The following is a 14,345-nucleotide window of genomic DNA, read 5'->3' as shown; positions in this document are numbered from 1 at the left end:
ATTTTACCAAGGGCTGTTAGGGGCTGATCATATCTCTATAACTCTTTTTGAATGACCTTATGTTTCACCCTCAGTTTCTACCTCAATTAGCTTACATAGTTTTCTTTTTGCAAAGTTACCATTTTAAATGAAAAAGCTTTCTTCTGCCTAGTAAATTAAACATTACACTGACTCTCTACACCAACCTGTGCTACAAATTGGTGTTACATGAAAATAAAGCATGATCTTTATTTAGCAGAATAGTCAAATTTGATGATTTTATTTACATTTAGTTTGAAATTATTTTTAAGGTCACAAATGCAAAATGCAAAAAATGTACCTTTAAATATTTTTATCAATTGGAGAGAAGTTATCTAAATGTCAGGGGCCGGACCCCGCCTCCAAACACACCCATTCTGGGTCTTATCTATATATGACTCCTCCAGTTCTACAAGCTGTTTGTTCTTGTTTTCATGCCCCACCCTCCCTCCCTCGCGTTTTTTCAATTCTTTCACTTCTCATTAGTACATGGGGACCTGCCAGGCCCAGTCCCCATCGGGGCCTTCCCCAAACCGGAGCTCATTTCTTGATTAAGCTATTCACCTTTATCTACTAAAAATGCTACCAAACCTTAAATGAGGACTTGGGCCCAGCTAGTGAATTAATATTTGAGACAGTTTTGGCTTCTTAATTTCCTATAGACACGCCAGAATAGAGTGTGCCCAAACTTTTGAATGGCAGTCACCAGCCAGTAAACAAGACTAATAGTTACTTACAAATGTGCCGTTTGTCAGGACGATCTCTGTTTCATTTGTGAGGATGTTGAACTTGATGACATGGCCGTCACTGTTCCTGTAGATGACTTCAGAGTCTGTGTGAACAAAAAGGGAGAACAAAGAAAAAAAACACCTGCATGAATTCTGAAAGCTGTCATAAAAATGTAGAGAAAAACTTTAAACTGAAAGAACAAAGCAAAGCAGCCATTGTGGATTTGTTTAGAGTTGTCAAGATGCCATTAAAAACAACATCTTTTCAGCTTCACTGTTCCCTCAAATTAAAAAACAGTAAAAACGCCGCAGACAGCCAAAAGGGTTTGAGCGACGGTGATGTAATGTGATTAACTGCGAGCATGAAAAGTGAGATTTAACTGTCAGACAAACACAAAAGGAAATGCCCAGATTTTTCATCTCGCAGGTAGCGCGGCATGCTGTGTATTGATGGGAGCAGCATTGTGTGACGCTGCCAGGAAAACATCTTTTTGTACAGAGCAGAAATGGATGGACGTGACTGCATTGTTTGGTTTGTATTAAAGCTAAACACTGAGAAACACAGGCAACCATAAATGTCAAGGAATGTATGCATCCACATTTATAGTATTCATACAAGCAGAGTGAATCCACATTATACTAACAATCCTAATGCTCGGTGTAGTGAAAGACAAAGAAATCTGATGGGGATAAGCAAAATTTTCCTCATTCATGTTATTGATAGTGAAATTATCCATGTAAAGAGCAGATTTCCATCATCACAAACAGCAGCTTCCAAATTAACAGGGAGAAAATGCACCAGCAATTAAGTATACTTTTCTTTTTGTTTCACCTGTTCAAATTATGCATCCGGCTTTCAAATGTACTTGTATGAATGCAGCTCCTGTACTATTCTAGCTGCAAATAAAGGCCCCAAATAGTGAGGCTGAAGCAGTGACAAAATGTGGGTTTGACGAATCGAACAAAAGGACAAATGAATCTCTGGTGTAACAAACAGTGAGGTGAGCAATGCCATAAAAACAGCGGGTGGCAGAGATGTGACAAAGAGTATTGAAAGAAGAAAAAAAACCCGACCAGTATAGTTAGCTCTCAGAAACAGCAACAAAGTTAACCTTGAAATTTTTATCTTCTCTGGGAATTCACCCTCAGATTTTTCTTTGGCTAGCTCTGCTGGATAGCTATCAATCCAAAGTGAAATATCTGAACATTTAATGGACACTTGGAACAAACATTTATTGTTCCCAGATAATTAATCCTTTTTTGGCTTTTCATTATGTGCCATTGTCAGGTGAAAACAATTTGTCCCAAACCTTGGCTTCTGGCTAAAATCTGTTTTATATATATCCCGCTTATATATATCTCCAGCATTTTGCCCCAAACGCATCTATCAAAGTGTCGCAGCAGGCTGGAGCTGCAGTCTGTGTGTCATTTGTTTAACTGTTTGTGAGGTATGTCTCTCTTTTTGCTGCATTTGCATTTAGGAGAAGATCATCCAAAGACATGTTAGAAGACATGTTATCAGAAGGTAAATATTAATTTTGCTTGATTCACCATACTGAGATCTGCAGTGTAGGAAAGTTTATCCATGGATTTGCTGTGTTTTAAAAATAAAATTCTGTTTTTTTTGCCTGTTGTTTTTAATACTCAAGTTTATGACGCCATTTTCATATTTGCTATTGATATTTATCTATAAAAATTACTATTACTATTAAGTTTGTTTTGATTAGACCTTATGAAACTACTTTATTCTTTCAACTTTTATTTATTTAATCATTTCAATTATTCTTTATTTTGTTTATTTGAGATCTATTTTTAGTTAATTGAAATATTTGTTTATTCTATTTGATGGAATTTTTTGGCTTTATTAAGTTATTTGTTTTTTATTCATTTATTATCTTTTTTATTTTGTTTTTGTTTGCCGGAGGTTTTTTTTTTCCTGTTTTGCTCCCATGTTTTAGGATAAATAATAGATCTTTAGTTACCTTTATATTAAATGATTGCCTTAGTATATCATAACCGTTTTCTAAAGTTATCACTGGGTGGATTATGCAAAACAAACAATGAACAAAAAATGTAAAACATACGTGAACTGCAGAACAAGTAAGAGGAGGTTGTGATGGATAGAGAGTAAGAAAGGGAATAAATATATGGACTTGCTTTGTATTAAAGCAGATGATGATTGATTCACCTAAACATAACCATAACATAATTGAATAACACTCGAACTCTAAAGACAACGGTTGTGAATTAATATGTTTCCTTATATATATTTAGATATATACACTTGCAAAAACTGAAAATGTGTTGTTGATAAGCTTGATTAAATACGTTTTAAAGATAGTCTGAGGATTATAAATAAAGTAATAGTAATGGCTTTTCTCAGATGACGTTAACCTGCTAATAAGTAAGTAATAATGTTATCATTTCATCACAGTCGCATATAACCACGACTAAAGTGCATCTGACTTCAGCTGAGGGTTCAGTATATAAATCTACGGTGGAAGTAGCACAAACAAATAAGCATGACCGAAGAATATTTCACAATTGATAGCCACAATACCCAAACTCACTTTTATATTATCTTCTTTTAATGTAAAACTTGTTCAGTAGATTTTTATCAGTAGAGGAGCTCATACTGCATGGCATGAACTGGAGATGAGTTTGTGGTAGTTTACTGTACAACAGAATTTTTCAATGCAAAATACAAACATTAGACATTCATCTCCGTAGCAACAGCACCTCTTGAATCAGGATCTTCAGGGTACTCAAAAACTATTCAAAATATTCAGCTATGTGAGCGAGTGCTCTGAGAAAGAACAGGGCCAAGTTTCCTGCCAGGGAAGTAACATCTTCGGAACAATCAGATACACAAATAAAGGTTGACAATCTTAAAAGTTAAGTATGCAAGAAAAGAGTCACAGAGGTGAATGGCGCTTTAGCTGCAAATTTGAGGAAACGGCAAGAAATGTCAGGTGATAATGTTTTTATAACTGTCAAACCCCTTCAGCTGCAATATTTAATATTGGTTGGGCTATACAAATAAAAGTGCATTGAATGAATTGCATAAAAATGACTGGACCTTATTGGATGGAAGCTGTGGCTGATGAATGATGATGAATGAGCCTGTGGTTGAATGAGCTAATGTGAGCTAAAATTTCACTATGCTGCCTGAACAAGCACAATTCTCCATTCAGGTTTCCATCACAAGTTTTTGGCCCTTTTCAGATGTTCTTTCCAGTAATCTGACAGCAATTTAACACAGTTGCGCAATGTCAGAATATTCCACCTTTTCATTTGTTGATAAATGTCACAACAGCAATCTCACCAAGTCACACTTGCAACCCTAAAACCTTTGAAACGGAATACATCTGATTGAAGACGGCGAAATCGATTGGCACACAAAAGATTTCGGTATATTGGTCATGCTGTTCAGTCTCATGTGCTTAGTGTCAAATACAGCACACACTGTGGCTCTTTCCAGAACAGCTTCTGTATGTCTGAATAAAGTTACAGAACATTACAATGAATATTTCTTAATAACACGAAACAGCCTCATACCTTAGATGGCATTTGCAGAAAGCGTGTCTTTTCAGATCCAGATGATGGCCATAGTTGTTTTTACATATACAGTAGAATATGGTATTACCTGAAGCAGGCTCATTTCAGTGCAGAGCCACATCAGCTACTGCAATAGTCCTGCTCTTACTGGATTTATATACCAAATTGACAAATTTAAATACGGTATTTCATTTGGCTATAATAGTTGCACATCTACAAAATACCTTGCAATCCACCTCAACATCAGCATTTCAAGATGCTACCTGACACAGCTGTGATGCAGTCAGTCTGCCTTGATACAGGTAAAGTAGATACATTGTGGGTTTAGTCTTCATTAGTAATATTCTCGTGTTTATACAGATTGGCATTTTCCTAGGAGCTGGTGCAAAAATGAAGCCTGAGTTGCATCTCTATACACTGCTGAGTTAACCAATTTTGCCATAATGCTGAAAAAACAGTGACACTGTTCGCTCTTAAATTTCCATGTAAAACTGACTCTAAACATGCAGGGTGTATCATTTACAGAAAATGTACCGTGCTTTGTTTATGTTCAGGAAAAGACATTTATGAAAACGTATTTCAAAGTGTAACTGACATGAAACTGCCCTGGGACAACAGATGGAGCGCTGGTGTTGTGCAGGATGTAGAATCTAGTAAAGATGCAAGAGGAGAACTGTACCGTGAGTTAACTGCATATTACTGCATCACACACCAGGAAACACTGTGTGGTAAAGTCCTAAAAATGGAGCATGTAATGATCACCGTAACGCAGACCGTAAACTTTATCTGAGCTAAAGGTTTAAATCACCGCCATTTATTCTGGAATAATGTTACTGTCTGTTTTTATTCGTATTTATGTTTAAAAAAAACCATTGTTTTAGTGTGTTCAAAAAATGTTTATCTTGTTTGGTCCGCGACCTAAAGTGTGCCTTTAGTTTTGGCCCCTGTGCAACTGAGTTTGACACCACTGCTTTAATGCAATGGCAGACATTGTTCTTATGATTTTCCCACAAAAAAATGGCACTGTTTTGAAATGTAGTACCAAAAAAGCATCTTAAGCACTTTGCCACATGTAATCGTATTTTTTTATGCAGGTTGTAAAAAGGTTGACAGCCCAGTGAAAAATATAATTTCATTACCAAGGTGGAATTAAATTAAATGACTATATAAAGAAAAGCTGCTCACCTGTGTCAACCCTTCCTGGTGAAGAACTCATCCACTTGAACTCATCTCTGAATAAAATTATTTTCTTAAAAACTGGCTATGCAGCAATGCCCAAAATAAGGTCCAATACAAAGTGAGTTCCAATTTCACTTGATCAAATTTAATTATATTTATTTATAGAACACATTTTTAAACCGGTGTTATAGGTGCTTCACACAGGAAACAACTTCAAAACAAACTTCTTTAACTACAGCGAGGATCCTTTTAAAGTTTAAAAGTTACTGAAAGTTTAAAAATTATATGAGTCGGTAAAACAACACTACACATTACAATTTATGTAATTAGTTGTGTTGATCGTTGTTTGCATGAACTTAGTTGATGCATTGTTTGAAATGTTTCTTTTCATAAAAGATGTCCAGGAAGTAATAAAGTAACACTGAAGCACTGTTCCTTCATATTTATAGAATTAGACCAGCTCTTATTATGAATCACTTCAGTCATTTAGGAATCTTCCTAAATATAATTTACTATTTGACTGCAACTTCAACAAGCAATGGGAATGGATCACAGCTCTGTTAAAATAAATAAAAAAGTGAACTTGTTTTATTGATAGTGTCAAGTCAATTAAACTTCTTGGATATTGATGTGGTCAGTTAAGTAGGAGATGGGGTTGTTAATCAGTTTCGGATGCTTTGGTGTTAGTGAAATTAACAGGTGATTTAAGGGCCAGCAATGACACAACCCCCACAACAGGTTTTGCCAGTAGAGGCCTCTGACACATTTTCTGACCATTTTAACTAGTTTTGCATATGGATTGGGTCACTACTGATAGCATGAAGCAATACTAGGACCCCACAGAGGTTGCACAGGAAGTCCCACTCCTCCAGGAGAGCACATAATAATAATAATAATAATGGATACTTTATTGATCCCCATGGGGAAATTACTTGTTTTTCTCTGCATTTGACCCATTCACTCAGTGAAGCAGTGGGCAGCCCACTAAGCAGGCGCCCGGGGAGCAGTGTGTAGGGACGGTACCTTGCTCAGGGGTACCTCAGGGTAGCCGTTAAGTGGATTCGAACCGCCGACCTTCCGATCATGGGGCGACCACTTTACCTACTGAGCTATCCCTGCCCCCTTAAATAAATAAATAAAATGGAGGAGATTTCAACAGACAGGCAGTTGCTCTAGGAGAGCCAGACAAGGCCATAGGAAGCCCTTAACCCATCAGCAGGACCGCCATACTATCTGCTGCCAGAGCCCTACAAAATAATCTCCAGCAGGCCACTGGTATGAAAGTCTGACCCAAAAAAATCAGAAACAGGGATGAGGGTGAACTGAGGAACCTGGACCGTGGAACCTGATTGGTATTTGCCATAAAATACCAGAACTGAGAGGTTCTCACAGATGACGGGAGGGTCACCCTGAGCAAATGTGACAGATTAAAAAGGTCTGGAAAAGCCATGAAGAATGTTATGCTGCCTGTAACATCATTCAGTATGACTGTTTTAGTTTGGGGTCAGGGATGGTCTGGGCGGCATATCCATTAGGATACCCCATTAGATATCGAGAAGAAATTCTTGGACCCACTGTCAGACCCTATACTGGTGCAGTGGGGCCTGCATTCCTTCTGGGGCACAACAATGCCCGGCCTCATCCTGGTTGATGATGGAATCGCTACCGCTGACTGTCATACTCTCATTCCTAACACATTACCCAGTCCATATGAAATCCATGTAATTTTCTTCTGAATGTGAAAGAATACCAGGGAAAGCTAACCATTTCTACCCAAGAATAATTTGTCATTGCCAGGAATCTGCTTCAGTTAAATTACTCACTCAGATGCTACATGTCACAACTTCTGTTCTGATGTGTTTCCAAATCCTCAGACATTCTGATTACGACCAGGTTTATGCAACAACGTCATGGTTTATGCGTGGGATATAATTTTGCTTGCTTTCATATTTTTGGAACTCACTTTAACATAGCACACATTCTTGCAAAAAATTTTGCTATATATAATGGGAGCGGGGATAACAGCCTTAAAATCTTACAGCTATATTATGGATGACAGATTACTAAAATTGGTTAAATTAGCCTACCTGGAGGAAACAGATTGAATCCCTCCAAAAATACTGACATCTTTTTTCTAGAATTATCAACCTAATTGCCATTTAATGTTCAGCAGTGTAAAATCTCAAATCAGCACCTACCTACGGGAGTGAAATTAATATTTAGAGCTGATAAAAAGGAACTCATTCAAGTGATCTTTAAAACATTACTGTAGGTCTCTGCACTGCTCTGCACTTGTCTCCTTAAATAATGTAATGTTCTTATCTGGAAAAGTACAAGCTAAGATTCTAATGTATAAGTAATGTCCTACGTCTGTAACCCAATGAATAATAAATGACCTCAACTTTTTCTACCAGGCTTATGTAGACTTAAGTAATGGTCACTGTACCCAGCACATGCTACACATGCAGCTGCAGTATCTGAGTTATTTGAAGAGTAGATAGGAATTCTCCTGAATATGGCTTAATTTAAGACCTTAGCTTTGTGTCTTATATCTTTAAGTGGATTTCTTTGATGTGAGTCCTATCACAAGGTGTCTTTTTTTGCCAGCAACTGTGGTTCAGTCAAAAAAGAGTGGACACTTAAAAAGTGTGGATTTTTTATTCACCTTTTTTGGTGAAAGCATTTATAGGCCATAATAAATGACCGCAGCGGTTTGTGCCCTTTTAAAAATCCATGATAATAGTTGTATTGTTGAAAAAAGGGTAAGCAGTGAGTGCATAGTCACTTTACAGTATGTGCAGCTTATGAGTGCAGGCAATGGGCCTCATGGGAACACCAGCTATATCAACTTTGTATCTAACAGCCGTGATTAATTTTACATATTTATGCACACTCAATGTATCAAGATTATCTTTCTAAGTAGTCAGATTATGTGCTTGGAAATGGGCGAATATGCTCATGATGGCCTCTTATGATCAGTAGAAGTGATCAATCTCAATATACGCATAGGGGATTTTGACTAAGTGAATGCATTAAAGTGATTCAATAAACATTGTAAATGATAAACACGGCACTCACAGAGGAATAAGTGAAGTAAAATTTTACAAAAATAAATAAATAAATAAAAAATAATGAAATAAAACTGAAATGAAACATCAAGAATTTGTGAGGGCACAAAAGACAATATGTAAAACAAAAAACATATGTAAAAGGCAGAGGAAACATCATAAAAATGTGACAGATTGTGCATACTCTGTAAATATCTATCTGCTGCTGTGCATAATCTTAGTTAATGGGAATAGTGCACTGCATAATATCAAACAATCAATTAATAACTATATATAACCAGAGATGGGCAGTAAAAAGTACTGAGTTACATGAGGCGTGTTACTGTAATCTGATCACTTTTTTCATGTAACTAGTAAAGTAAGGGATTACTACTGCAAAAAAGGTAATTTTTTACTGTTAATTTCCCGTAAGCATGCTGTGTTACTGCGTAACTAAACTGTGATTTTGTCTGTGATTGTCTCATGACAATGACATACGAGCGTGCGACGTCCGTGGCAGTGTGTATATCAACAATCATATCGAGAGAGAGTTATAGATGGCAGACAGTTGGTGTTGTAACCCATCGCCTCTGTTCAAAGACGGTCGCTCACAGTGGACATAAACGACTTCTTTTACTCCTCTTTCAAGCCATTTATGTCCACTGTGAGTGACCATCTTTGAACAGAGGCGATGGGTTACAACACCAACTGTCTGCCATCTATAATCCAGTTTTGAGATCCCTTCCCAGGCGCCTTAACACCCACTCACATCCTGGGCCATCTGACCTCATGAAATCACATGATAGGGTGGGGCTAGGTTTCGCAATGAGCTCAGCCGAAACCTTGGCTGATTGTGACCTACACCCATTTTCACACCGTGGCTCATGTGATTAGGTAGAGGATCATTAGGGGGTCCATTGTCCCTCTCGGTGGGTAACTTCTACAGAGCTTAAATATGGGACTGGGATTCTGGAATATGCAGAAAATAGGTTTTAATATTAAACAAATTTCTTCAATTCAAAGACTGTTGCATATAATTAAATTTTTGCTTGATTCATAAAGTTAAAAGATTAACACTAATAAAACAAGTTTTAAAAAAAGACTTTTTCATTCAACTACATTTTATATGATGGATTATGCAGAAAAAATAGAATTGGGCTGAAAGGTCTATTGCTTTATTATTTTTAGTATTCAGGTTGTGTATCATGTTAAAGTAATCAGTAATTAGTAACTAATTACTATTTTCAAGTAACTTGACCAACATTGCATATACCCAGAAAACAACAACACACAAAAAAGAACACTGTTATAATTAAAATAAATTCAGGGTAACTGTTATCACATTTTTACCTGAAGAGTAAACAAAATAGATTGGTTTAAATAGAAGCACCACGTCATGATACCACAGCATCATCTTGGAAAACACAGCAGATGGGCTGTGTCACCTTCAATAGTCAATAGAACAGACATAGCCTGGTATTAAATTATGACTAAGGAAAAGGAAATGCAATATTTAGTGTAATCAAACTACTGTTGCCTTATACTTCAGATAGTTATACAGTCCTTATCCATAACAACACTCCAGCAGCATTTGTTTTCCTGTTGAGTGAGTTTCACACACATACAATGCACATATTAAGCAACCATAATTTATACAATAGGGTGCCATGCTAAACTACAAGCTAACAATAGGGCCATATTTTTGTACTGCACCACATCCACCTTCACTGTCAGCTCCACTTGTTTCTGAAAGAGAACAGTGAAAACTCTCCGTTCACTGATAATCTTTCACACGTCAGCCACATGTGGACAGACCACAGTTCTAAAAAAGATGCTTTTCTTTAACAACTCTTTTTGTATCTAGCTCGAAGGAGAAATGTCACCAAACCCAGCTGGGCTTCATATCCACAAACAAATATCTGACATATGTTTGACACAAATATAGCATTCCTCAGTGTTCCTGGAGAACACCAAAAGGGGAGAAACAAATACAATGTGTGCCTTAAAATCCTGCCACTTCAGTGACAACCCCTAAAATACTAATAATCCCTCGGAATTCTCTCCCGGGTGAGTATTCATTGCCATTCAGTGAACAGCCATAGAAAAAGACTGCTTGAAGAAATAAGAAAGACTTGGGTAATGATATCTCCCCCTTCCAGTGTTTGTGTTTAGTGAGCCACAAGACTCATTGTAATTTCCCTTTGAAAGCAGCAGATTTATTTGGGTTTTTAACTGTCCAGCTCCAGAGTCTGCTGCCCACATAACTGCCATAACTGTCAGGAATTAAAAGATTAATACTGCCAGGAGACTGCAGGCAGTGGAGGAATAACAGCATTCAGTTCTAACTATAGAATCCTATAATAGTGTATCACATTTCCTAAACGTGCCTGTTTTTGATCGCTTGAGGAAATGGTAATAACAGAGCAAATATAATATATTTGTACCTAAAATGTGAGACTCTTGGTCTGTTTTCAAATTATCATAATAATAATAGGTAGTTATTCTTTAATATATGTCCACACATAGTACTGTAATACTCTTTCTGACCTGGTTGTGACATCTAAACATTTCTCATTATTATTCTTGTGAATTATGTTTTGTCATAGTTTTGGGATGATCCTCTCCTGATTTAGGATGAGAAGGATCCCTGTATACAAAGCAAGGTCTGTAAAAAATGATCATCATTATTATTTTCATAGCCAGCTACCAAAATATAACCTCACTGATCCATTTATGCTTATATATATTATTGTTACATGACCAATATAGATTTTGTAAGAGAGCATCAGTTGTTTCAGAAAATATAAATTTTTTTACATTTGGTTAACTAACAGTATCATGTAGTGGTCAAAATAATATCAGGGGTAAACTGATGAAGTCTGATAAAATACTGCCAGGGCCAGGCTGCAAAGAGAGGAGGTCGGGGCTGATGGATGAGTTTAAATACAGGACGGCACTGTTTGTTTTAAATCTTTCAATTCGATCATCAAAATGTCTTTAAACTAGCGGCTCTAAAATCGGGTGGGGTATGGAAAATATAATTTTTGTATTGAACAAAAAAAAAATTTGTGGATACTATTGGCTCACCATCATTTCAATTAAATTTAAACGTGTTTTTTTTTCATTTATTTATCTATTTATTTTTGGTTTAGTTAAAAAACGAAACAAATAAAAACAAGACAGTTAAAAAAAATAACTGTTCCTTAGCTTTGCTGCATCTTCATTGTTTTTTGCATCCAGATGAATGTCCTCTAACATTTATCAAGAAATCTCTTTTAACCCAAACCAAACCCAATTTTAACAGAACACTGGTGGATGATCATTTAAAATTCATTCATCCTGCCTTCTCTGTTTAAATCTAATATTTCAAATATTTTATTTGAAATGTTTTTCCTACTGCCGAATAACATGATATTTTCCACCTGTCTGCTCGTTAGTCTGTCAGTATATTGTATCACTTGTTATACCATGTCACAGTATGATGTAGTTAATTTTCTGCCTGAATCCTAGGCTCTGTTTCTGTTTGCTTTCTCTGCTTTCTCTGTCTGTCTATAACCATATAGGAAACTTTTTGATTTTAACTTTGTGCTATGTACTACCTGCCTTGTTTTGCAACTATGGTACGTCTCATGCCATGGATATGTTCCTACGGGTTGTATCTGACCAGCTCTAACTGACTTGCACACAGTCCTGACCTCTTCATTACCAAACACCTTTGGAAGGAGCTGGAGCATTGACTGACAGCAAACCCTTAGTAACCTCACTAATGCTCTTGTGGATAAACAACCCTATAGCCAAGCAAGACCTGTTAGACTTGATTCTGCAAAACCTTCTCTTATTTGTATTCAGCACAGCTACATAACTTCAGATAAAAAGTTTTAGTAGTCAGTGAGAGATGTTGGGAATGCCTTGTTTTGTACATTAGAGGGTTACATAGTAAACGAGAAAGCCGTAAGCAACAAATGGTTTGAGCCTCCTTACCTATCTAAACTTTTGAACTTGCAAATTCCCACAAGCTCAGTAAGGTCTGCCAAGTAGATGGCCCAGGTGGTCCTGAGGTCCACCTTAAAGCACAGAAGTGACCAGGCCTCTGCAATTACAGCTCTTAAACTGTGGACCTGAGTGCTGCTTCCTCTCTGCACTTTGTCAACACTCGACATTTTAAAAACCCTGTTATGTTCTCTGACTTTAAACCACACTGAGTCTTGACATTCTTTTATTTATTATTTTAAATAATTTATAACTTAGCTCTTTTGAACTCTACAGCAACTTGGTAATAAAATAAAAATAAATAAATAAATGTTCTTTCAGTGTTCATTGTTTTGGACAGAATTAGAGTGTGTAATAGCGGCTGCGAGGGAGGGGGTGTTCTCACATATGGGGAACACTATGCTCAGGAAGCATGCCCATGTTTTTCTCAATATAACAACAAAAGATACTATTCATGGTTGTGACAATAAATAGTGAAGCAATAATCATCTGCCTCTCTGGTAAATTGCACTCCACTGTCTTGGACTACAGCTGGTGACTGTATTCTGCTCTGTAGCCTCTGTGAACTCAGCAAAGCAGTAATAGCTAATCAGAGACGATAACCAATGACTATGAGCTTAAGAGCAGAACAAAGAATACTTTTACCACCTATGCACCAACATGTTTGAGTTGGAGACTGTCCAGTGGCTTGTACCAAAGCTTGACACAACTCAATGACATTAAGGATCTCCTCAAGAGGTACCCAATCAATCTGCTAATAGGGGAAGACTAGTTGAGCTAGCTCGTTAGCAGCAATTAAAGTTTCAAAATAAGACTGCGAGGATTGTTCACTAGTAAATGTATTGCAATCTAACCCCTCATGATGGCTCATGATTTCACAGTATATAATGTTTTGTGCTGTTTAACATAACATATAGGTTAGCTGTGTTAGCCACAGATTTCAGGTTTGTATGGTCAAATAGTTTGTAATGACACAGCTCTCCACCTGAGTCTCAGTCCTCAGGAACTCATGTACACAAGAGTTATGCCTTCAGTCAAAAACATTGCTTCTCAGTCAGTCTCTTCTTATTTACCTGAATTGCTATGGTCTTTCTCAGCAAGAAACACGTGCATAAAAGCTGGAGTTGCTGCATTATTTTAGTAATGTTATAATGCAGGCCTTCATATGTGTGACTTTTTTTATATGAACAAAATAAGATACACTAGATTCTAGATACTATGCCATGTTCTCAACACACAGTATTTTAAATTCTATCCACATGCTTCTAGTGTTTGATATAATCATAAGATGCATTATAGTAAATCCTTGCAGCCACATATTTGGTGGTTGTGGCAGTAACAACTTATAACTGATGAGATCATGTTTAATAGTCAGCTATGAGCAATTTTTGGCTGTCTCTCCATCTCAGACTTTACCCACTACACCACATAGTATTTTTACTTGTCAAGTAGTATTTCCAAGTCAATGTTTTGTGTATTTAAAGCTAAAAACACAAAGAGAGACATTTTAATACTACTCCAGCACAATGATATGTTACAAAACTAAAAGGGTTTGTGTACTGAACTTGGAATACAATAATTTTTCCAAACACTGCTATGGCTTCACTGGCCGTAGTCTCCTAGGAAAATACAGGTGGGAGGTTAGAAACAGTGATAAGCTAAATTTTAGCCTGAGGGCTCTTCTACTGGCAGATGAGGTTGCTCAGCCAATTGAGTGCAGCATCTAGGGGCCAAGTGGAAACCCTGGGCACAATGTAATATGCATAGCACACACTGAATTATTTAGCCAAGGTTGCGTAACGCCCGAATGCTGCAGTCCCTAAGG

At 36.9% G+C, this 14,345-nt stretch overlaps 1 protein-coding gene across 2 annotated transcripts in view; it reads right to left on the bottom strand.

The window, feature by feature from the left end:
• The window catches only part of dpp10 (dipeptidyl-peptidase 10 (non-functional)), a 258,523-nt gene that overhangs the window by 66,835 nt on the left and 177,343 nt on the right, over positions 1-14,345 (bottom strand). For both annotated transcript variants that reach the window (XM_085249886.1, XM_085249887.1), the window contains exon 4: positions 756-850. In XM_085249886.1, coding sequence (XP_085106012.1) covers positions 756-850 — 95 coding nt within the window. The remainder of the gene's footprint in view (positions 1-755; positions 851-14,345) is intronic.

Source organism: Mchenga conophoros, linkage group LG16 (assembly GCF_057382185.1).
Source record: "Mchenga conophoros isolate Kocher_MC1m ecotype Shallow Benthic linkage group LG16, M_conophoros_male_GT1.1, whole genome shotgun sequence".
Classification (NCBI taxonomy): domain Eukaryota; kingdom Metazoa; phylum Chordata; class Actinopteri; order Cichliformes; family Cichlidae; genus Mchenga; species Mchenga conophoros.
This window is presented reverse-complemented; position numbering and strand designations above follow the sequence as displayed.